We start from the raw sequence: 23,996 nt of genomic DNA, 5'->3' as shown, positions 1-23,996 counted from the left end.
AATCAATCAATGAATCAATCATTCTGTACATATATTTACGGGCAAAAGTATCCTCGTAAAAGTACAGGTTGCGTGGAATACCTCACGGAAAATTGTAATTGGTACTCTGCGAAATACGGTGACTCCGCAAAAGTGCTTAGAAGAATCTGTGTGCCTTTGCGCACTTGCACGGTGCACTTTAGTTCAAAATTATTGCCTGCAGTGTCTGTAACTCTAGTAGTATGTTACGCAACATACAGTAACTCTCTAGCCCTACGATAGCATGTAGTGCAGCAAGTAATGGCAGTAACTCGATAACAGAAGATGTGTTGTGGTAGAGACACACATGTGGTGGCTTTTGGGAGTAGAACTAAATCTCTGGAGGGTTGCACGTATGCACCTTTTCCCCGATATGAACTCAGCACATTTCCCTCGTACTACTTATCACGTTTCTCATCACTGGTATGACAGTCAGTTCAGAAGTTAATGTATTCTTGTTAACAAGGTGCCACTTGATGAATCCTCAACAAAAAGTCGTCCACTCATATGAATCACTGCACTTAGCTGGCACAAATAGTTTTGTGGGGCCTTGTAATTGAATAGTGCCAACTAATTGTAGTTTGCACACTTGAGAACACTAAGATGACTGTGCATTTGTAGTGTGGTATGCGGAAAGCTTTGGGAGGCTAACATACTTTGTTAAAGTAGGACATTTTCGTTTAAAAAAGAACTGCCCTTGTTTCAGGCAAGAAACTACATTCGAAGTCTGCCAGTGATGCGCAAAAAGAATTTTACAGAGGTGTTCCAGGGTGCTAACTCTGTGGGTAGGTACACGCTTGCATATGCATTCAGGCTTTTCATGGTACAGAAACTGCATACTATTTAGCATTGCCATACACATTGGATTATGTTTAGGATTCCAGGTTTTTGTATTTTAGTTTTTGGCATATTCAGATGGGTGTGTATCTGTGTTTAATTATTATTTTCAGAGAAATCTGAGCTTTTGCCTTTTATTTATTACAACTGAGATAATATCCGAAATTAGGGAAAAAAAAAGAGTAATGTGAAAGTACACACTCACAAAAAGAATGAGAGGCTACCTCGCAAGTACACTAAATGTTATGTGGCAGAACTTGCAGACGACAACATATCTATCATAATCACCTGGCAACATAAACATCCTGAAATCTGGATATTCCTTGATTCCTTGTCGTAGTCAAAGGGAATACAGGGAAGCATGCTTCACAGGAAAGGGAACAAAAAGCCTAGGCGCTGGGCTGGTCAGTTTCAAAGCAGATCTGTGAAATGGCTGAAATGACCATAAAATGTCCTCATGTGGAGTACAGTCACTAGATGGGGTACCCTATTCAGTAACTCCAGTGTCCAGGTACCTCCAGCACATTTGGGTCCAAAGCACCACCCTTACTTGTCGTGGGAGCTGGTAACCTGTGACATGAGGCAATCTCGACTCAAAAAGGAATTGTACAGCAGCTTGATCTTTGATAGCCTTGCGCCAGAAAACTCCAAACTCCAAAGGGAACGAGCCTGGTCATGCAGTCGTTAGGGCATGGCTTTCCTTTTCGAGCTATGGATTACTGGAACCTCCAGAAGAGGAGGGTCTTTTGAATAAATCCGAATTGCTTTATGATTTTTTGTTTTTATCTGTCATGATTTTATTTATGATTTTCTGATCTTTTGAATATGTTCTTTATACTTTTTTATTAAATGAGAAAATCCAGAGCCCTAAGTATGTTCTTTCGGCTGCAGCCATTGACCTGTTGGAGCGCATGCTTGAGTTGGACGCAGATCGGCGACCAACGGCCACCGAGGCTTTGGCCCACCCGTACCTGGCCAGTCTGGCCGACCCCTCGGATGAGCCTACAGCCGAGCCCTGTGACCAGTCCTTCGAAGAGAGAGACCTCGCGGTGCAGGAATGGAAACGTAAGGGCTCTCACTTAACAATGATCCTCATTCTTTTGTGAGCGTGTAGAAGATCCTTTGATGGCTGAATTCTGGAAAGAACTTGTTCCAAGGCAGTTTGTAGCGAACACTTTTTGTATGGAATGCGTCAAGCCGCTTGTGTGACACTCGAACATGAGCAGAGCTTCTACTTCAGTGCCATTTGAGGCACCCTACAATTTTGCCATTGTAATTTCTCTCGTACGACAAAGTATGTAGAGGTTTGTGATACTATTGACATTACTGTACTATACTTAGGGCCCTCAGTTTTCGGGTTTTATTTTTTGTGAAAATCGGGGGGGTAAATATCGGGTTGAAAATCAGGACCTGCCAAAACAGGGTAAAATCAGGTGATATACTGAGAAGTGATGTATTTTCGGGCGAAAAAAAAAAGATACTTTTATGTGTTGAAATTAATTAATTAATAATTGGGGGTTTACGTCGCGAGACAACTGAGATCATGAGCGACGCCACAGCGGTTGGTCTGTGGAGTGTTGGAATTAAGTGAAAGAATATTTATTAAGAGACTGGTAGATAATTCACTGTATAACCACTAAGGCTTGCACTGGCCCCTGTGTATAAAAATAATAAGTTGCATGTTCAGTAAAGCATCATCCATCGATGAGCGTTGAGAGCACGCTCGCGCTCGCGTTGGTATGCCTCGTATATCGTTGGCTGTTGCTGCATCCTCTTTACTACTCCGCATACTTTGCTGATACAAGATACTCCCTACAAGATTTGAAAGTTGGCTTCACCTAACACTTCCGTGTATTGCGTGCAAACCCACTTCAAGGAATGCCAAGCGTTGCTTAACTCTTTGTTTCTTCGCTGTTTAGCCTGATTTTTCCTGATTACTTTGCTATTTTTGGTAACAGCACAAGAAAGGGTCTCGTCGACGTCCACGGAAAGCACTAACAGTACAAAAGTCCAATACTGAAGTTTTCAACTTACTTATTGACACAGGCTTTCATGTAGCAAACTACATTTCTTCGGGTGTGAAAAACACAGGGCATTTTTGGTACGAAACCAGGGTATTACTTTGGTTGGCGTTGCCATTCTGCAAGGCGGCTTCACCTCATTATTGAAACGGATTTTGAGGGACAAGGGAAGGTGTCATGGCCCCATTAATCTAACTTATCACTAAACTAACCAAGTTGATGATGTCTTAGGTTAGTTTAGTGAAGTTAGGTTAGATTAATAGGGCCAGGGCCGCTTCGATAATAAAGTTGGGAGTGCGAGGCAAGCTGCCACAGCTGCACTAATCTAACCTAATATATCACTAAACAAAGTGTATGATGTCATAGGTTAAAGATGGCTTTCCCGTAACACAAATAAATGAATCGAAAAGTTCCACTGTAAGCGTGGACCTCCACGCGAAAGCTTGTACAAATTAAACTTAAACAAAACTCTTCAGTGCCGTTTTCTGTATTTTGTTTATGTGATCTACAGGACTTGACTCCCCTCTTCGTATACGCTTCTAAACGTACAACACTAAGCATTCGTTGAATTGGGTTTGACCGCAATACACGGAAGTGTTAGGTGAAGCCAACTTTCAAATGGTGACACCTACCAAAGGAACATAGAAATCGGACCTGCATGCAAGCGGCCACAAATCCAAACCCGACGTGTTTTGTTCACTTCACCAGCAAGACGCGGCGCGGTCGGGAGCAAGTCGGGAGCGGTCGCACGATTGCCGTAGTTCACGCGTGTGCGGATCAAGTCCTTGGTTTCCACTTTCGCAAGCCCGGTTTACGGGTTTTATCGGGTTAAACCCGAACTATTTTGATGTAAAACGGGGGGTAAAAACGGGCTTTATCGGGTTTTACCCGAAAACTGAGGGCCCTAACTATACTTAGGGCCTGACTTTTTCGGGTTTTATTTTTGGCCAAATTCGGGGGGTAAATATCGGGTGATATTTTTCATTTGAAAATTCGGGTGTATTCGGGTTAAATCCCGTTACGGCATATTCTGTCGTCAGGAATTCGGGTGTATTCGGGTGATTTTTTTTTGTTTAATAAAAATTTGTCTTAACATGGAACTAATGTTTAGCAATGTTATCAAACTTTATTTTAATGCACGCTTATGAGTGTGCCACGTGACCCGGACGTTTTCGGGTAGATTCGGGTTAAACCCGAATTTTACAGATTTTGTTCGGGGGGTAAATATCGGGTGGATACGGGTTTAACCCTAAAAAGTCAGGCCCTAACTATACTTTACTCTAATGTGGGCCATTTGGAAGAAGCTCAGGTGTGTAGGAGCTGTTTGATCTTGGAAGGAGTTCTTTCACTGTTGACCACAATGAAATTGTTCTTAATTGGGTGAGAGCAAATTTGTTTGATCAGTATGGGCCAACAATATGTATGCAAATTTTAGGCAAAGCCATATGGCATCTCACACTGTCTGTCCAGGTGTGCTGTCTTTTCACCAAATACTGAAGCTTCGTGACGTTCTGTGTGACAATGCTAGTTTATTATTGCATCGCATCACTTGAAAAAGAACTGTATAGGCTGCACAGATACGGGTGAAAGTTCTAATTTTGTAGTTCAGCCTACTCATTTATAGGTTTGCCCTATTCAGAGTCATTCTCCATTTTACCCTTAGACCATAATTTGTTCATCAGCGTGGCAGAGTACAAGGACACTTGCAGGATCTATGCAGTAATGAGAAAGTGTTGTTGAACTTATTCGACAGACAAACAAGGAAGATGCTTTACAGCGCATTTGACTGAGCGCATGTACAGTTTCTGCGATTCCTAATAATGTGCATCATCTACTTTTTGCTGCTTTTAAATTCATCCTCCTTCATGGCTGGTAACACAATAACAGCTTGCGTAATGCTGCATTCTGCCGTATGTTTCGTTCGGTGGCGGTTAAGTTTGATCGCGAATTTGCCAAGATTGCTGAGGAAGCCCATGAGGACTGTGGTGAAGGGAATTAGGACAGTTTCGTGTCTCCTAACACGTAAGTAATGTTTGAGTGAGCCAAAGTGCATGCCTGGCAAAATGAACTGAGTGAGCATTCTACTCTTAGACTTACTGAAGAAGTGCTATGTGGGGATGTGTGCTTTGGGTTTGCTGCATAGGTCGATGTGTGGAGTAAAAGTAGCTGGTGCCTGAGCTTTCCTTGAGCTCTATGCACGTTGGGGATTTTTGTGGGCAGAAAAAAAAAAATTGAGTAATGGTGATGCTGGAATATTTAGCACAGGTCAGGTCTCACCAGAAGTAATAACATATGAGCTTGACAGTCTATGAAAAATGCACTTTACATATCCGTTTAACATATGAGCAATCAGAAGAAAGCTGTATTCACTTCCGAAGTAATATTCCAAAGAATGTTTGTTAACGAATGACACATGACAAGGCAAGAGGAAGAAGTAGGGGAGAGTATGGTTACATGAGTGTTGTTAGCATTCTTTTTGGGTTGATTGCACAAGGATGGACGTTCTTGCATTAAACCCTTTCATTGGACGTCTGTGATCTTCGATCGCTACAGCTGAGCCGCTTCAGATCACATCCAGCACAGACAGTGATGGATTCCCTAATAGCTTGAAACATGGTGGCATCGTTCAACTAGAGCATCAGTTATCACTCACAGTATTTCTTCGAGAGAAATGTTGAATAACAATACACAGGTTAAGGATGAAACATCATGGAATTAATATTTAATAGACAAAAACTACACTTCATCAGGACACTTCATCTTACCTGTTGAAGTGTAGTTCCTACATGAAAGTTTGTCTATTATATAATAATTCCATGGTGTTTAATTCTCAATCTGTGCATTGTTATTTGTCATAAACTAGACAGTTAAATTCTATTCATCCGTGAAAATCTTTGCCTCAAAAAATGTAATTTGCATCAGGTAGATCAAGTACTTAAACGCGCACTAAAATGCAAAAACAACTTGCTCTCAAATGAAAGTCTGTATTTCAATTAGTATAATGCAAGCAAAATTAGTTCACACAGCGCTACCGTTTAGAAGAAAAAAAGCAATGAAAATAGAGCCGTCTTTGATGGCAACGAATGGGATCCCAAGGGAGGCAAAGATTGGTGGCATCCAATGAGACAGCAGGAGAAGCGCGCGTATACCTATCGTGTGGATTCGGAACGGGTCCGATCGTAGTGTACCGTATATGCGCAGTATGACGCGCACTGCTGCATTTTTCAATACCGATTCAATGAATTGTAGCCCACAACAGTTCTCGCGAATGTTCCAGTGACAACATTTATCTTCACGTCCTGCGGACAGCGATGCCAGTCCACTTCGCAATGTGCACTATGTTTTTCACCGCGACTGCTCCATTGCGTGGCACGCGCGTGCACGCGCAGAATGGACTACAAACACCGATGCACGAGCTGAAACGACGTTCACTGCTTAGCGCCGAAGCAAGAAAGTGCCGGGTATAATTTCCATTGTAGCTCCGTAACGGAATCAAAGTTTTGAATTATGATGACAAGTACGAAATTAACCTAATGTGGAACGTAATTTGAAGTCAACTTGTTTTTGCATTTGAGTGCCCCTTTAAGGTACAAAAATAAGACCAACCTCATTTCCAAGTTTCCATTAGGTTGTACCCAGCTATATTATCGTTACGCAGGACATACAGGATCCAAGCAGGACATTTTGGGTCTGCTCAATGCAAATTGCACGTTTCACCTCAGTGTGCAAAATACAATGCCATGTATTGTTCCTTAGCATCAGAGGACAGATTAACACCTCCATTCATTTGCTTCTTCAGGACTGGTGTATGAAGAGACAATCAACTTTACGCCACCACCCATAGACCCAGATGCCTGACACCTCCCCGCGGCCCCTCACAGATGCTGTAGAAATATGCATAATATATACTGCCAATGTCGCACAGAATGCCGTAGGGATAAACGCCTCACCCAAGTGCTTTCGTAGCTGCTGATTTTGCCACACGTCCAAATTTTGTTCACATCTCGTCGTTGACGCTCTTTGAAAGCTTTCTGCGGCAGAGTCGTAAACAACAGCCGAGAGTGTTTCACCGGATGTATGCACGTCAAGTACGAACATGTTTCGTACCAACTGTGGTTCTGTGAGCCGCAATACTTGTTACATATATTTTCTGCCATGTTGCTGCATTTCTGAGCGTATTCCACTTGGTGCGGTACTGAGCTAAAGCATGCAATGGAGGGAAATGATTTTAATTGTACGTGTTGTAAGACGGGATCACCACAATATATGCGTACAGTGTCTTTTGGTACATGTTAATTTATGGAACACAGCCGTATGCTCATGCTTCCTTACCCTGTCCGTGTATTCACACAAACGACATTTCTCCAGAAGCGGAAGAGACGAAAAACGTCGTAGCGTTCTGCTGTCACCAAGGTCGTGTCTTCACGCACACTGCTAACCATGGGGAATATCCTGTGACACATCCACAAGATATTCCGTAGCAGACAACAGAAAAAAAAGACGCTGACAGTGACGTCTGCTAAGTGTCGTCTGCTAAACGCGCAGTACGCCACTCCTGGTATTCCGCACCGTGTGAATACTCAACGCGGGACGGAACTTCGCGTCTGTGAGCAGTGTTTCCGCTTTTTCTTCCACTAGTATATTCCGTGAGGGTGTCTCTCGTGTGAATACACGGCGTATATTGCGACGTATTGTAAAGGCAAAAAGCAAGATAACTTTCTTACTCTTATGACCAATACAACGAAAATTGTGTTATGTTTGGACAACTCAGCTTTGTACTAGATGCTTGATTCGTTGCATTGCTTCTCTATCGTAATATGTTACATCACAAGTATTGCAGAAGCAGTACAGCTGATGAATCAGTTCCATGGGCTCCTTTATACCCCACATGGGTACCACAAGAGTGCTTCAGTGGAAAACTTTGTTTGAAACAACGGAAAGTGTGTGCCAAAAATGTGAATGTGTACAGAATGTGGTTCAGCAATAAGATATGGTCGAAGAGGACTCAGTATGGTGCTACGGTGCTCTCTCTTAAGCCATTAACTAGCACAGTAACTGATAGATATTGCACAAAGCAAAAGCGTAGCATACCTTTCGGCACATTTCGAGCACAAATTACACCTGCCTTGGCGCTTTCCAGAATACTGCATTTTTTGCACGTTGTGTGTGCCTTCATCTAGGAACTGCACAGTTTTGCTGTTTGTGCTCAGCACAAGGCATGTTGTTTACTTCTTGCCAAGAGAAACAGCCACATTCTTTTGTGTGGTGTGCCACATTGTTTTTTTGTAATATAAACGTGTACAATACATATTATGGTCAGGGTCGAAAGGACCATGTGTGTTGTTTTACACACCATTTGCTTTGTAGCTCGAGAAATAAAAGATGAAGAAAGTCTACTATGTCAAAGTCTCCTTCTTTGCTCTGTGTCTGTACGTGTTAGATGAACAGACTCAGATGGCTGCTTACCTTGCCCCTTCCAGAAATGGTGCACAAAGAAGTGATCATGTTCGAGCCCAAGATCAGACAGATCAGTGCCGGAATTTCTGGAATTGCACAGGACATGCAACGAGTGCTCAGGTGTTCAGAGTGAGTGACTAATGTTCACGCGGGGACGACAACACTGTGCAATTGCCGGCTATACACCAGGGGTCAGCCTTCGGCTTAAGTGCATGAAATCATGTGACATTGGGGGGGGGGGGGGGGGGCATCACTAGACCACGCCCCCTCAACTCGATTTCCCAGAAATCGTGCTAGGAGACTGACCTGCAGCAAAGCCGTGCAGCTGCTTTAGACACAGCGGCAAATTTTATCTTTCAGCTCGTGCAACTGTGGCAACATCAAACTTGTGGCTAAAGATTTTCCTCAGTGTCAGAATCGTAGCACAATTTATGTGCGAAAAGCGGTCAGTATCTCCATTTTTGGGAAAATACACTTGTCAAGTCCATTGTGCATCCTGCTGGTCAACTTGGGGATTTTGGGTGACCATGTGCTGCAAATGGCACAAATGCTGCCAGCACATACATATCACTGTATGCTGTCATACTGAGGGTTGAAAGGGCAACATTTGTGATATATTTGACACAGCATCATGCACTAATCACCACTATGCTTCCCCATTCTGCTTAGTACATGGTGATTTGATTAAACCCTAATTTTCAATGCGCCAAGTCACACAAGGCTTAGGATAACATACTGCAATAGTAGTGCTGTTGTGAAAGCTACTGATGTAACGTGAAATGTTGCAGGTGCTAATAAGTCTTCCAAATGAGTAACAAGGCATTGCATCGTCCATGTTCCACTGAGGAAGCGTTCTGCTTTGTGTTGTCCTTTGGCATCACTCACCTTCAGTTTTTAGACCGAAAACCTCATTTTGCAAATGAATGTTTGGTTTACGCTCAGATAGTGGTCATGAATAACCTTACAGCTGGCGTCAACGAGCAACTTGTTAAAACAATTGTGGATTGCAGGCTCATACCGGTGGAGACTTGTCCACTCCTGTCGGAACTGTCACAACTGCTGTGACAGTGTGTGTGACCCATGTGCTCTGTGCACAATGAAACCAAAATATTTTTCTTTTAGTTTCCGAATTTTTTAAACAAAACTGCTTGACAACGTATTGCATTCCCTACCAAGGAGGTTACTTCCCAGTTCACTCCTTACAAGGGAATAAATTTGAGATTTTATGGAATGACGACTGGTTGCAAGATGCAGAGTTGTTAATGTCGTGTAGTCCTCTGTGCATTTAGTTAAGGGGATGTGTTGTCTATGCTAGAACGATATGCAGTACAGTCGAACTCCTTTATAGTGAACACCTTTTTAACGAAAATACCACTACAGCAATTTTTTTTTGCGGTCCTGCTGGAGCCTATAGGTCCAATAATGGACATCCTTTTTAACGAAAATCCCTTTACTGCGAATTTTTTTTGCTGTCCCCTGTGTTTCGTTGTAAAGGAGCTTGACTCCAACAGTGAAGCCTTCTTTCATATACACAACCTTTTGTGTAGCAGACTACGTTTCTTCATGTGGAAAAAGTTTGTAAAGGTACACAAATATATGCAAGAAAGGTCGCACGTGAACAGTAAATGGCGTGAGGGAAAAGCAGAAATGAAACATGATTGAAAAGAAAAATGTGTGCGACTCTTTTTCCCTCTCACCATTTATTGTTAACATGGGACTTTTCTTGTATACATCTAACTTGTACAAATGTTTTGCAACTGAAGAAATGTAGTTTACGACAAAAACTTTTGTATACATGCTATTGGGTATTAAAGAAGGCTTCGCTGTTAGATTTCCTGCATATTGTAACTGTTCTGGATGCTGGCTGCATTCTTCCCTACTGTTTCCATAGTAGAACCCGAGAAAATGCTATACACGTGTTTGCATTTATGAACAAAGCCAAGAAAGTGCAATATTTCTTTTTGTTGTTTCGTGTTATATATTTTTATGTAGCATTTACTATGTTATGCAAGTTCATCAGTGAAGTTCACGAAACTCACGACCAGGACGTTTTCTTCTTCTTTATTTTTGGAAGGTGTTTTTTCCAGGGAGGCAGCACAGGGCTCGTTACAGGGTTTCCCGTTGTATTTTTTCGTACAGTACAGAGACAGGGATAGCTATCTACTGATTATAGTCGTAAAAGAGAGACTCATGCATTCTTAACACCACGACAATGGGTACTTGAAAAGGTCCTACTGTCAAAAAAGACAAACGTTATCCGCGGACTTTGATTATCTAATGTGATGAGGAAATCCCACAAAAAAACAAAAAAAAAAAAAACTTGAGTCTCAGTAGTGTCATGCAAATGCTTCCTTCAGTTGTCGCTAAATGCCAGAATTTCAATACCTCTTCAACGTCACTTTTTATACGCGAATAGCAACGGATCACTTTATAAAGGATGCAAAATCTCTGTTCCGAAATATGTGGCCTGGGCACCATGCACAATGAGCCTACTTATGTACACTTATACAAATCATTAAATAAAAGTTTTTCTTAAAAAAAGAAAGAAAAAAAAGCATCGTGTCTATGACCACACATGAAGCTACACAAGACCGTTTCCAACACTATCAGCGTTCACAACCGTCATCTCATGGACAGCACAATATTGCAACGGACCACTTCGACACTGTTTCTTTTCCCCGACATGCAGAGGGCATGGACGATTTTTACACTATGGACAGCTCGATGTATTTACAAAAAATATGTACACGCACCCACTTGCACCAGGAAGCTGCACTGTCACCACGAGTGCAGCCACAAAACAGTTCATTAAAACGAAAGACTTCATTCTCGCCGAGGACTAGAAAGGGACTCCATCGAGGAGGTAACGACGTGGCGAGACGGCTCATGCTTTGTACAGTAAAGATCCGACATGTCAGACATCAGACAGGGGCTCACTCACTCCTGCGTGTGACACAAGTGATGCTCTGTAGGGGGTTGCAATGTCGTTTTTCTTTGGGATAGAACTAGACAGGGAGAGAACTAGTGAGGCCAAATAAATGTGTCGCCTAGCAGCAGGGGGGGAAAGAAAGCTGCAATCGGGCTTCATGGTGTACACAAAGTGTGTGTCTTAGCAAGAATCTTGTGCGTTTTCTTTTTTTTTTTTTTAAACTTTGAGTGAGAGGTTAGGATGAGAGGTGGTTCACTGGACAATGGTTAGAGAACAAAATGGAACACAGAAGCAAACGCGTCTTCTCCATCATGCCAGGTGGCCTCAAGCAGTACTGGTTGAGGTTTTAAGTGGAAACACAGAGGGAAAAGAATATTTAGGGCCCTGTGTTTTAAGGTAAACACCTTTTTTACCCCCCCCCCCTCCCCCGATTTGCACCACCATCACTCCGAGTAAAACCCGAAAAAACCCGAAAACTAACTTGGCAAAGTGCCAATTCAGCCACCAACATGGGCATACTGGATGCCAAGCACTGCACACTCAGCATGGCTGATTCATATCTTGCGTTAATCTAGAGTGCAAGTGGCGCTCCTTCGATAATTTCTGCCCGATTTCACCGTGTTTTACGGCTCCCAAAATAAGACCCGATTTTCACAAAACATAAAACCCGAAAACACGGGGCCCTAAGAATATTGCGTGCCGGGCCATGAAAGCTTTTAACCTTACGGGTACAGTACAGGTACAGCACTCAAATGACACCAACATCACGCCCCTGACTCTGCAGCGATGGGATGCAGGTCACTCACGCTTCACGGTATACTACTGTACACAGCACACCTGCCATAATGTGTGCACCCACCACTGTCGTCAGCATGAGATCCTTGAGATGGCGGAGGAGCTTGCGCTACTGTATCGCAAGCTGAGGAGGGGTGGTTGAGGAGACGGATCATTCAACCTGTTGCTGCGTGGCAGACACGGGCACGGCGAGCACTTCCACTCCGTCGCCGCCACCGCCCTCGGAGCCAGAGGCTGCCTCGGCGGACACCACGGGGGCCATGGTCACTTGCATGCCGTGGTACATTGAGACCGGGATGGTCACCATGCCAGATACTGGGAATGCTGCAAGCGAACCATAATCTGTTAAGGGGGCAAAACTCGCTGCATGTCATTACAGGGCACAGTTTCATTTCACGCGTGTAGCCCGGCTGTACCTCGTATTGAAACGAATTCAGACAGCTCAGTAGAGAGACAAAACTTTTTTTTTTCCAAAATGATCCATTCCATTCACACTAACATGGTAGACATGGAACCTTGTGTTATAGGATTGAACCCGGTGAAACCAGTTTTTACCCCCACCTCGTGTCATCGTCATTCTGGGTACAGCTCGAAAAACCCCAAAGACCAATTTGCCAAATTCAGTGTGCAGATTCAGCCACCAGTACAGGCACTGGAGAACGCTACGCACTGCACGTTCAGTGAAACCACTTGGCATCTCATGTTCGACTAAAATGCCAGGAGCATTCTTTTCAATTTTCCGCCCGATACTGCAATATCTTTGCACCATTTTACGGCTCCCGAAGTAAAACCCGATCTTTGACACCCCCAATTTTCAAAAATTATAAAACCCGAATACTGGTCTATGTGTTAAGGGGCCCCAAACGATTGCTCCCATTTCCCATACGCAACATGACCGCATCTCATACTGCAACACCACATTCAGACAGCTCTGTACTAATCTTGAGACGCTAAATACTTTTTTTTTTTCTTTTCTTTCCAAAACCTGTCTTCACATTCGGATGGTAACGTTGTAAACACATCCTCTCCCCACTCACCACTCTGCGTCCCGTCCTCCCCCGTGAGTATGATCTGTCCGTCATGATTGAGGGTGGCCTCGGCCAGGGTGGCCACGGCCCGTGCTGCCGCCTCGCTATTCAGTTCCATGTTCACGGCACTGATGGGGGCCACGGCGGCTCCATTCTGTGCACCATCCCCGTCCATCTGCAGGACATGGCGAAGACAAGCAGACTGTATTGTATACCCGACGCAGAGGCCTTTGAATGACAACAACACCGTGGACGAGGAAGGCGTCAGTACTTACGGTGGCGCTGACCGTGCGCACTTGAGCGTGGGTGCCGTCTGGGAGAGTGAGAAGGGCGCTGCCGGGGTCCACGTGAATGATGGAGACCGTCCCATCGGGGTTGTTGATTGTCTGCACCATGGTAGGTGTGTAGTGTGTGATGGGACTCGTGTAGAGCGTCTGCTGGGTATTCAAACGGAAGAACGTTTTAAACGTTGCACAATCGCTACATATTGCACTGTAGTCCATTGTCACTGCTACTGCTAAAAAAAATTGCAGAATGCACGTCGCTGCAGCCAGGAATTTTCCCCGCAACCCCCAGAATACTTGCAAAAAAGCGTGAAAAGCCAGCAGATACCGGCCCCGCGGAATTCTAATATTCCACTACCCTGATAGGAAAATCCCACTCAAATTACTGGCTACAGCACATCGAATGAAAGTGAACATTGCACGCTGGGGTACATTCAGACGCCACTCTGGTGCTTTGCTATAAGAAATGTGCTTCACAACTGCATGACTTGCATAAGACTACAACGAGACTCTAGGAGACAAAAGATGAAAACATCCGATTGCCTATGCCAGGGGTTCTCAAACTTTGTGGGCCCAGGGAACCCCTGCACATTTGCGGGCACACTGGAGGAACCCCACCCAGCTCGCCAGATCTACTTTTGAAAGAACACAAGTGGGATCGCACAAATCTAATAATAGAGCGCACAGTTATTTTTCTTCCACCGAACAAACAATTAAATACATCCGGGACAACCCCCGGTGGGGATTTAGCCGCGGCTGTAACGTGCTAGAGCGTGTGTTCTTTGTAGCTTGTGCTCGTGGCAACTCCCCACGGAACCCAGTTTGAGAACCCCTGGCCTATGCTATAACAAGATTCTTTTTTTTTTTTTTCTAAAGGCTTAGCTGTGGATTTAGTGCTGGACCAAATTAGAACAGAAAAGTTTTGGAGATAGCCAAACGGTGACCATAGTGGATAGTTATGTGGTTGGTGACAAACAAATACTAACAATTTTTAAAAACTTCAGCAACACAACACATATTCAGAAACGAGTAAGGGCATGTTTCACTCTCTTGTATGGGGGCAGCACCCTCCTTCAGGACTCTCCCGACTTCATGGGCACTTTGCTTTAAATTTATTTTATTTTTTCCACTTAGTCACTAATGATTTTTCAATATCGTGACATCAGTTTATCACTGTAAGTATTCAGCATACCAAATTTAAACTCCAGCTATAAGACTTGGACAAGCACTATGAACATATAGGGAGCTGTACTCTTGGCAATCACAGAAGTTTACACTGTGGTTCAACAGATGAGAATTGGCATGCAACCAGAAGTCTTACGTGGAATTCGTGAGAAACCTCATTCGCAAGGACGGACAAGGTGCTCACCCCTTGTGCGGTGGTGAGCGATTCTGCCGTAACCGCTCCTGTCATGGTGCTGCTGGCCGTCGTGGCCACCGCGTTCACCACGGCCGACACCTGTCCCTGGGTGACATGCGTGGCCAGGGCCTTCACTTTTTCCTTGTCCTCGTCCTCGCTGAATGCCGGCAGGAGGTCTTCCCTTCCGTGATACCGGTAGCAGTTGATGACGATCTGCCGCAGCGCATGGGTCCAGGAGACCTTCACGGCGGAAGTGAAAAGGGATTACACATGAGCTGCCTTCGTTTCGGCTGCACCTTGCGAACTAGTGCAAACGGTCCAAGTTCCTGCATTCGATTCAGCAGAGGTGAGCCTTTGCGCTACACTCGACCATTTGATTGGAAAAAGTGCCGCAGGAGTGCTGCACGAGTCCACGAAAATGCTGCACCTTCTCCGACGTCCGTGCAACGTTTCGTGCACCGTGGAGCAGACGACGCGAGTAGGGTGGTTTTTGGGTATGTTTTATCATCGTACCGGAGCATGCTGACAATCGATTTTGTTAGGATGGGCCTTGTTTTTACTCCTCGAGTCAATTTATAGACAATAATCACACTCAGAAAATTGCGATGCAGTGCAGACGTCTGTGAGAAACTACCATTTTCTCTATTCGATTGGGCTCAGTGCACTTTGCACGAGGGCAGCACCTGTTGTGCACTTCGCTTGCACTCTTTTACACAGCCCCTTGCACTTTTTCACAAGATTGAAGACAGCTATTGCATAAAAGCGTGGTTGAACGCTGCTATGACGAACAGAAAAAAAAAAAAAGAGAAGCGATTTCATTTGACTCGTTTAGATAAGTGTAACGGGATACCGTTGCACGTAGTGCGATTAAAGAGGCACTAATGTGCCGAAATTCCTCCTCCTAGCATAAAACGTGTCATTACCTTGACAGCAATTCAAAAGGAACAGGAACATTCCACTAAAGGAACATTCCAAGTGGAGAGATCTTTGCATTCTATTAGGTTTCTCGACTCCAGGCATTACATTTCATGTGACCCCCATATTTTAAAATGTCTTAACATTAACAGTTCATAACTAGAGCCTGAAGTTTTCGGGAAATATTTTTTTCTAAATTCGGGGGGTAAAAATCGGGTAAATAAACATGTGCACTAAATTCGTGCAAATTCGGGTGAAAAAACTTCCAGTATGCTAAATTCGGGGTGAAATCGGGAACAGTTACTCAACTAACTGTAGTGGTTTGGTAAAAATGGTGATGTAACTGAATTTTTCTGCCAAACAAGTAAATTAATGCATTCCTACAGACATCCCAGTGAGGGCAATTTGCCAGGTAAAAATCGGGTTTCACCCTAAAGAGGCAACCTTCAATTCGGGGTGCGAATTCGGGGAAGAATCGGGTTAAACCCCAAAACTTCAGGCTCTATTCATAACGTACCATGCTCGGACAACAATTTTCGTCCGGCTCCCGAGGAACGTACCAACGGCGTTCTGCCGCTTGCGGTCAGCAGCGTGTCAGCCATGCAGAGGCGTACGCACGGCTGACCTCACCCGTGAGCAAAACTAGTCGAGTATGTAATGTGGAAGAAGGCGGCCTGCGCTTCCACTCCTTCAAAGTCCACTCACCCAGGGGGAAAGCTGCCACCCATACAGTACCTGTACCTTTTGCTTGTCGTCTTCGGAGCGAGCGTCACTGCGTACATTGGCCCAGGGCAGGTCGCTCGGCCACCACAGGGGCCGCGTCGACTCCTTGCCCCACCCTGGCTTGCCGCGACCCGTAGAATATTTGAGCATAAGGGGGATGAACGCACGAAGCTGAGCCTGCACAGTCATAGAAATTATAAGGAGAGAGGCTACAAGAAAAGCAGGGAGAGGGAGCAATCGGGGAGAGCAAAGGGCTTGTACAGAGGGCCTCCTCCCAGCGACAAAGTCCGGAACCCGCCACGATAGATACGGCTAGCCTGCTTTGGCATCCCTGGTATCCAATCCAATACAAGTCGTGTTTTCATTTTTTTTTTCCACTGGGCTCCGTACGCAGAATGAGTTTGCTTTGTCTGCTATCATCGTGCGTGCTTGGGTTGCGTCCCATTCCGTAAGGAACGGGTGTTGTACTGTTTAAACATTCTGCTGTGACATGAAAGAACAGCGCACGCAGCTTGCAGTTGATAACCGTTTGCAACATGTTAGGCCTGCGGTACCTATCATGGCGGCTCACTTGTTGGGGATGCCCATCTTCACCACCTTGGTTTCTAGTTATTATGAGAGTTCTGTGTGCACAGTAATGTTGCCACACACTTGCAGATACCCCATGCACATGAGAGGAAGCAAAAAAAAGAAAAAAATCGGCTCAACAGTAGCATGTAGAATATCACACACAATATACTGACAGTAGGCCAGCCTTTCGCGCAGTCCCTCAGCTTTTCTCTTTCCCCTCATGCAGGAAAGAACGGTCTCACTGGGTCGCTCCCAAATAAGGTACCACAACAACTGCACGTGAGGTCCACGTTGCTTCGCCCTTTTCACCATAGTGTTGTGGCCCGTCTGCCCCCTAAAGCTGGATTCACACATGCGTTTTTTGAGCGCGTTTCGCGTTCGCGGCGCCGCGAAACGCGAGCCGCGGAGCGTTTCCAGCCGCTTTTCAAGAACCGCTCCGTGCTGCAGCTTCGGAGGGAAGAAACGCGAACGCTTTTCATCCAGCCAATCGGAGCGCTCGGAGGGGTGGAGGTGGCTTCCTTTTGGCGCCGGCAGGCAATGGCGGGCCTCCCGATACCGTGCTGGGATCTTTTGTCATTTGTGCGTGTGTATATGTTTGGTGCTTCCGCGTGAGTAAATTCCTTGTCACCAATAGCTGTTTGGTGTCTGAGCTGTCAACGATGAGCTGGGAATTTGCGCAAACCACGGAATCGACGAAAATAAATACGACTTGTGTGTAATCGTGTGTTGGTCGTCGGTAGGTAAACATGTGTCTCGCTTCTTCTGCCGTTCTTTCTCTGCTATTATGTCGCGTTTGTCATTCCAACGATTGATGATTCCAGCAGAAATGCTTCACGATAATTTTAAAACGGAGGACATGCTTCACAATGTAAATTTTGAGGAAAAGTGCTGGAAGTGTCGGTACGATCTTGATGTAGCAACAACAACGAAGCGCGTTTTTAGGATGGCGGCTCGGCTATGTGTGACAGGCCCCTCTCGGCGGCGCCGCGAACGGCGCCGCGGCGCCGCTTTTTGAAACGCATGTGTGAATGAGCCTTAATTGCTGCTTTCTGAGCGGACAGACGCTCTGTCACGTGTTTTCTCCAACTTTTTCTTTGTCTCATACGCAGGGACATACTGTCGTAGCATATTATGGCAGCCACCAATAAAGAAGCACTACAAAAACAGATGAAAGTTTGAAATTTCATTGAGCACTCTGGAACCAAAATTATCTTACTTAGAGCTATTGTTTGTCACAAAAACGCCATCGAAACATCCACAAAAAACGCCATCGTTGGTGGCAGCCAATCGGATGCTGAAGAGACAGAAACATAAGCGCTCGTGTGTGTTTGTAATGTAGTTACACTGTATTTGTACTGTAGTATACTGCACTTATAGTGTATTTTGGGGCAAGACGTGATGTAGCCACGAGGAAAGACAAATTACACATAGAGCCTCCAAACACTCGAGCATCAATTAAAATTTAGTTCAATGAAATTTTCCGAAGGCACAGCAGAACCTCCCTGTGGTTTCGTACAGCCGTGAGATGTTATATGAGTCTTGGTAGGCCATTAGTCAGATTCCAAGCAGGTCGTGAGCTGGGGAATAGCAGTGTGCCTTGTAATCGAATAGATACAGTATTCCTATATCAACACACCAGCTCCCATGCTGCATGGCATGCCACCACTACCTACAAGACACTTGTCATATGATAGCAGCACTTGGCTCTAGCTTTCCCCCGGTTTTCGGCATCCCCCACGACAGATCAGTTACCGAAAGAGGTCTCACCTGCGTCATCTTTTCCACCGGGGTGGGAATGCCGTCCACCACCAAAGGTGGCAACTCGTGCAGAGTGGGGTCTTCCTGCGCCTGCGGGGGCGCTTGTTGGGCCAATGCCGCTTCCAGCTCCCCTACAAGCACCCCTCGACAGGCGCGCACCACAGTCTCGAGGGGATGCGCCCCAAAAACTTTGAAGTGATGCTGTGGCTTGCCGGGAGTCACTGCCAGCACCACTGCCTGTTGACCAACACGCGTCGTGTACTCGTCTATCGTCGCCTTCAACTTCCTGCATGGCAGTCGTGACGTGTTGTGACAGCCCTCTAGCCTTGCCCGCCTAGAAATGTTACCTGAGCAGTCGCGTCTGCTGGCGCTTGCGGATGGAGGGGTTTGTCTCAAAGGTGTGCGGCCGCTTGCGCTTCTTGCCCGTGGCGATGGCTGCTGCGGCTGCCACTCCAACGGGACCTGAGGTGGTACATTTGTACTTTTGTACTCCAGCATCATTCTCTCTACTTCAGCTTGACACGTGACAAAAAAAGCAGCAATCGCAGCACGCAGTGGCACGGAATCGTGAGTAGTATTTTTTGTTACGGCCAGGTGGAGAAGAAGACACACAAAGCACGCGTCGTTGGGAACACTTTTGTCGGGTATTTCTTGAGGCACTCTACAACTTTCCAGCTGACACCTCAGCAACAATACTGTAAAAGTCAGCTAATTAATTAGGTACAATGGAAAAAATACTGGTGCCTATGCTACGTGCAAACAACGTTCAGTTGGTTTCATTTGAATAGAGCTCTCCAGCATTGGTTAAATCTTGGTGCATGTTGGTCGGGACCAGGGTTGCGGAATGGGGTCCCCCATTCCGTTCCAATTCCATTCCAAGGAATGGAGATTTGCGACAATTCCGTTCCTTTCAATTCCTCGGAATGAAAAGGTATGGTCAATTCCCAATCCTGGAATGGCCTTGGCAACCCAATTCCATTCCGTTATTTCCATCAAGAAAAGAAAAGGACCGGTAACCGTACGGGCAAGTCCAGCAGTGCTAGAGGAGATTGACATTACCAAAAATTACCGGAAAAAGCACAAAGACAAGGTTATTTCACTCTTGACCGTGTGCAGGTGCGGTGCAAAGGGTGCGAGGGCAGAAACCAGCACGTTGAAACCAAACCTGCCACCGGGGGCACCCAGATCATTCCATTCCAATTCCATTCCGGGCTCTGCTAAATCGGGAATGATTCCGGAATCATTCTCACTCTAGTCATATTCTCACCTGCAGCTGCGAGCTGCGCAGTGACATCGTCGGCGACCGTGGACGAAGACAGTAGGTCTGAGTCATCAAAGGGGCTGTCTGGACTGGAAGGGGGATCGCTTAGGTCATCTGCAGACATCATCCCGGACTGGTGTCCCACTCCAGAGTTCAGCACAGCAGAGCTCAGCTCTGCCGAACCATTCATTACTTTCTACCTGCACAGAGGAAAGGAACACGCACAAAAAAATGAGAATGGCACATGCTCATACTGTCCAGCCAACTTTCCACTAAATGAATACAGTCAACCCCCATTTATCCAGGCTTCATTCATCCGGATCCCGCGCTATCCGGACAAAAATGTTGGAGACGGATTTCGGTTCGTGTATTTCTGCCTCATTTATCCGGGTTTCAGCTTCCGGATCCGGACAAGAATTTTCGGAAGCCATTGGGGGAAAGTATCCAACAACCTGTTTCACTTATGCGGTCTTGGGCCTGAGTCAGTGTGCGACCTACATTTTCTGCAGCGGGGGCAACAAAGCTTCAGGGCCTAGAGCACACTATGCTGCGCTTAGAGGATTACCCACTGTACTATTGTGTCCAATGCGAGGCTGATGATATTGTCGGTTGCAAGGGCAAGTGATGGACGAAGAAGTGATGACACTCTCACAGAGGCCCGAAACGCACTTAGAACTGCCTTCGCATTTTTCGAGCAAAATAATAATGTTGCCCAAGTCAGTGCAATCAATAAGCGTTTAGGAGAGCTTCGTACTTACAGTAACCTTGTGCAAACGAGCATAGACACTTTCTTATGCCTTATGCAATAAATAAAAGGCCTGTTGACAGCTTGCAATACTGCGTTTCACTCATCCGGATGCCGCGCTATCCGGACGTTTTCTCCGGGAACGGAGATGTCCGGATAAACGGGTGTTGACTGTACTATGCTACGACAATGTGTCTCAGTGCACGAGCAGAGGTGACTCCATGCCGATGTTCAGCAGCTAAAAATTTTGCTAAAATGCTTCGAATAAATTGCATACATTGAGACATTTCAAATCCATGAATGTTATTTTTTTCCAATTTCAATGCCAGTAATATTGTGGCATAAATACCAACATTGTGCAGAGAGTTTAATTTAGCTAAAAAATGGCAAACGTAAAATTACGCTTGTTATTGCTGCTATGGTAAAGTGGTGCTTGTGTCCGTGTAGTCTTCTTTTTGTGTACACTTATCGCTTTTGATAAGAAAATGATGGTCACGAAGAATTACTACTTTTACAGTATCGCTTCGCTGGCTTTGTCTCCTTTTGTTGATAAAATAATAACACACTGAAACTACCGTGTTTATTACGATACAAGCTTTCATGCAGTGGACTGCATTTCGTCAGGTACAAAAATAATGAGGAGGTGACATCTCTGTTTAAGATACGGAGTGGTCACGTGAACCAGAAGAGGAGAGCAGGCAAAAAAATATACAAAAAGACGAGATGCTGAGACCATGGGGCAATGCACACGGTCGACCTCAAGCTTGTTTCCCCCTTATTTGAAAACCAGCCAATGAGGATACGGCCTTCACAAATGAGGAAAGGAGGCAGCGAGAGGGGTGTGCAGTACTTCAACAGCTGTCAAGCTCCTATATGAGGCAGACATCTTGATTTATCTAGCAGTACATTACGGAGCAACTGGGACACAATCTACTCCTCTTTGTCATCAGCCCAGCACTACATGCAAACTTGTCACTTGCAACAGAGAAACACAGCACTTTGATCATGTTTTTTTTTGTTTGATTTTCGTTTTCTATGTAGACCAGTAAATACAAAAATACTGAAGCCAGCATGCAGATGATTAGTTAACTAGTGAAACTATGCAACAATAATAAACCGCATCAGTTATGCTCTACAGGAAAGGCTTGTCTGAACATGGCTATAGACATCAGAAAGCAATAAGTATTGATGCACCCCCTGCAGTGATTTACTCAGATACCCTTAAATGTATGGCAACACCCTTTGCACCTTCCCTCCCCCTCTTTTTACTATTAAATATACCCCCCCCCCCCCCTGCACAGTAACTTGAAGAGGCAAAATACTAGTTTCATCACTGTGATGAAAACACTGATGGTCCTCTGTTTCATTTTGTGTTCTTTGAAACCTGGTTTTCAAGTGGCCAGATTTTATTTGTTATAATTTTTCTTTATAGTCTTTTCATGCTGAGTAATAAACGCTTTGTGGAACAGGTCCCTGCTCTCCCATCACCGACCACAGGGATTTTTTTATTATTATTAATTTTAAAAGTCGCTTTCGCTTTTCGTTTCATAATTATTTTTTCGCTCTTTCTCTCGTTCGTTTTGTTTCTTTTACTGTAATTGACCCGATACATCTTCGTTATCGATCCCAAATTTTTCGCGTTTCTGTTGGAACCGTGATGCTAAACAGCGACAAACTGCAGGCGTTGATCAATCGGAATCCATCATTCCCACGTATCTCCGATGGAGATGCTCTCCGCATCCTGACGCAGAGAAAATGTCAACGTGAAGGTTTCCACGCACTTCGTACCGACAAATGAATGCTAGTGATGTCTGCGTAAATTATGAGGGAAACAAAGTCACGAGCATCTCAATGAAAACGCCGCGAAACACCGGATGATCCCTCCGCATCCCGACGATTTCCAATACAAAAATCGGAAGAATGGCGGCCGTCTGGATCTTTCGCATTTTTTTTTTTTTTTCCCTCCTGTGGCGATCTAACGTAATTATTTAGTACGGACAAATCAGCATGTTGCAGACGACAGACAGGGAATAACCAAACGTTCTATCACTAGGAGGGTAGAAGTGATTATCGGATGAGGGATATCCAAACAGAAACCATCCGAAGGAGGTACTGAGCAGGTGCAAGCCATCCTCCGTTCGTCTGCGATTGCGTCTGCGCATTCTAGGGAGGCTGCGTCGGCCGTACACGTCCTTTTTCCTGCGTCAGGAGCGCGCAATTACGAGATAACTTATTCGCTGCGCGAGGATGCTACTTTACCGACCCCGTTGTTTGGTAAAAGAGGGCTACTTGCCTTGAATGGAAGCGTAAATCCATCTCTAGGTAAGTCAATGCGGCTGCTTTCGCTTCACAGCCGGCGCCATATTTCTCTATGCCTGCGAGACTCAGGGTAGGCCTAATAAGCGTGTTCGCGCCCCGTGCTCTCAAATGTGTTTTTACGGCGACCACATTAAAAAATTAGAGGTTTCTTGTCTCTACATTACGTAAAGTACGCCCGTTTCCTGTTACAATGCTTTTGCTGACTCCCTTCAGCAAGAAATTGAAATTAGCAAATATGGCCGCCATTTTGCGACTGCGCGGTAAGGATGTCATGTAGCAGAATGACCGAGATTTTTCGGGCAACTGTATAGGCTCGCGCGCAGTTTCTTTCGTGCGTACACATCATACATCGCATATTTATGTGACACTTGACGCGAATATGAAAGTAAAATGGAAGAACTCACCCGCCGTAATTTATGAGAAGCTTCTAAAGATCGCCTAAATCTATGCGCAAGAGTCGATAGAAATGGAGACGAACTGAGCAAGGTAAAGGATGAAAAAGGAAGTGACGTTCTGACTGGTTTTGACAATCTCGGTGATGTACACAACGCTTTCGTGCAACAAAGTGTGTGTATGGATTCATATTATTCATTAAAATGTCGATTTGCCACTTGTTATTCTTTGAAAGATGAAAGTTAGAAATTTGAACTACAGCGCTATCTCTTCCGGTTCGGGCGTCTGCTACTTAGTTCAGCCGCCCGTTCACGTAAAGGTAAGGAGGGGATCAACACGCTTTCATTGGACGTCTGCGTAAGTTTCGCATAGTGTGAAGATTTCACCATGCTAGAAATACAAAGGTTCTCCCAAACACATAAAGGTGCGTGACTGTTGTTTTATATTCGCACATTTCATGGCACCAGTAAGATTCACTTGTCTCCCCTTCGTCATTTGTCGTCACTTTACAACTGAACGCAAACACGACAATATGAAAGTCTAGTCTTTGTTTAGTATTGCTCTCTTTGTGCATTTGACGTAA

At 45.1% G+C, this 23,996-nt stretch overlaps 3 protein-coding genes across 17 annotated transcripts in view; 2 read left to right on the top strand and 1 right to left on the bottom strand.

The window, feature by feature from the left end:
- LOC135399139 (mitogen-activated protein kinase 14A-like) overlaps nucleotides 1-10,880 on the top strand; it is an 18,957-nt gene extending 8,077 nt beyond the window's left edge. For 3 of the 7 annotated variants that reach the window (XM_064630866.1, XM_064630865.1, XM_064630871.1), the window contains 4 exons: nucleotides 725-803; nucleotides 1,747-1,920; nucleotides 8,357-8,462; nucleotides 8,694-10,880. In XM_064630866.1, the coding sequence (XP_064486936.1) occupies nucleotides 725-803; nucleotides 1,747-1,920; nucleotides 8,357-8,462; nucleotides 8,694-8,922 (588 nt within the window). In that variant the 3' untranslated portion in view covers nucleotides 8,923-10,880. Of the gene's footprint in view, nucleotides 1-724; nucleotides 804-1,746; nucleotides 1,921-6,675; nucleotides 8,271-8,356; nucleotides 8,463-8,693 lie in introns of those variants that run through there. The other 4 variants (XM_064630869.1, XM_064630870.1, XM_064630867.1 and 1 more) reach the window with 3 other exon arrangements.
- On the bottom strand, nucleotides 10,379-23,530 carry LOC135399137 (DNA-binding protein P3A2-like). Of its 6 annotated transcripts, none has more exons than XM_064630859.1 (9): nucleotides 23,425-23,530; nucleotides 19,963-20,156; nucleotides 19,043-19,157; nucleotides 18,705-18,981; nucleotides 16,380-16,544; nucleotides 14,691-14,969; nucleotides 13,361-13,522; nucleotides 13,095-13,260; nucleotides 10,379-12,381 (listed from the first exon to the last, which is right to left on the bottom strand). In XM_064630859.1, the coding sequence occupies exons 2-9, from the start codon at nucleotides 20,144-20,146 to the stop codon at nucleotides 12,209-12,211; spliced, it is 1,521 nt and encodes a 506-aa protein (XP_064486929.1). In that variant the 5' UTR covers nucleotides 20,147-20,156; nucleotides 23,425-23,530; the 3' UTR covers nucleotides 10,379-12,208. The 6 variants fall into 6 exon arrangements, with proteins under 6 accessions (XP_064486929.1, XP_064486930.1, XP_064486932.1 ...); XM_064630860.1 differs by having other exon boundaries at nucleotides 13,361-13,519; XM_064630862.1 differs by having other exon boundaries at nucleotides 14,739-14,969.
- The window catches only part of LOC135399144 (5-demethoxyubiquinone hydroxylase, mitochondrial-like), a 7,385-nt gene continuing 6,230 nt past the window's right edge, over nucleotides 22,842-23,996 (top strand). The window contains exon 1 of one of the 4 annotated variants that reach the window (XM_064630877.1): nucleotides 22,842-23,023. The gene's annotated coding sequence lies outside the window, so the exon portion shown is untranslated. Of the gene's footprint in view, nucleotides 23,024-23,584; nucleotides 23,838-23,996 lie in introns of those variants that run through there. The other 3 variants (XM_064630880.1, XM_064630879.1, XM_064630878.1) reach the window with 3 other exon arrangements.

Source organism: Ornithodoros turicata, chromosome 6, assembly GCF_037126465.1.
Source record: "Ornithodoros turicata isolate Travis chromosome 6, ASM3712646v1, whole genome shotgun sequence".
Taxonomy (NCBI): domain Eukaryota; kingdom Metazoa; phylum Arthropoda; class Arachnida; order Ixodida; family Argasidae; genus Ornithodoros; species Ornithodoros turicata.
This window is presented reverse-complemented; position numbering and strand designations above follow the sequence as displayed.

Bases quoted from the DNA above. Each gene is read 5' to 3' on its own strand.
- LOC135399137 (XM_064630859.1), bottom strand. From the start codon at position 20,146: ATGAATGGTTCGGCAGAGCTGAGCTCTGCTGTGCTGAACTCTGGAGTG. The intron at 14,970-16,379 runs GTACTGTATGGG...TCCGCCGTGAAG, and splicing joins ACGACAAGCAAAAGGTACAG to GTCTCCTGGACCCATGCGCT. The intron at 13,523-14,690 runs GTAAGACTTCTG...TTGAATACCCAG, and splicing joins AGGTTTCTCACGAATTCCAC to CAGACGCTCTACACGAGTCC.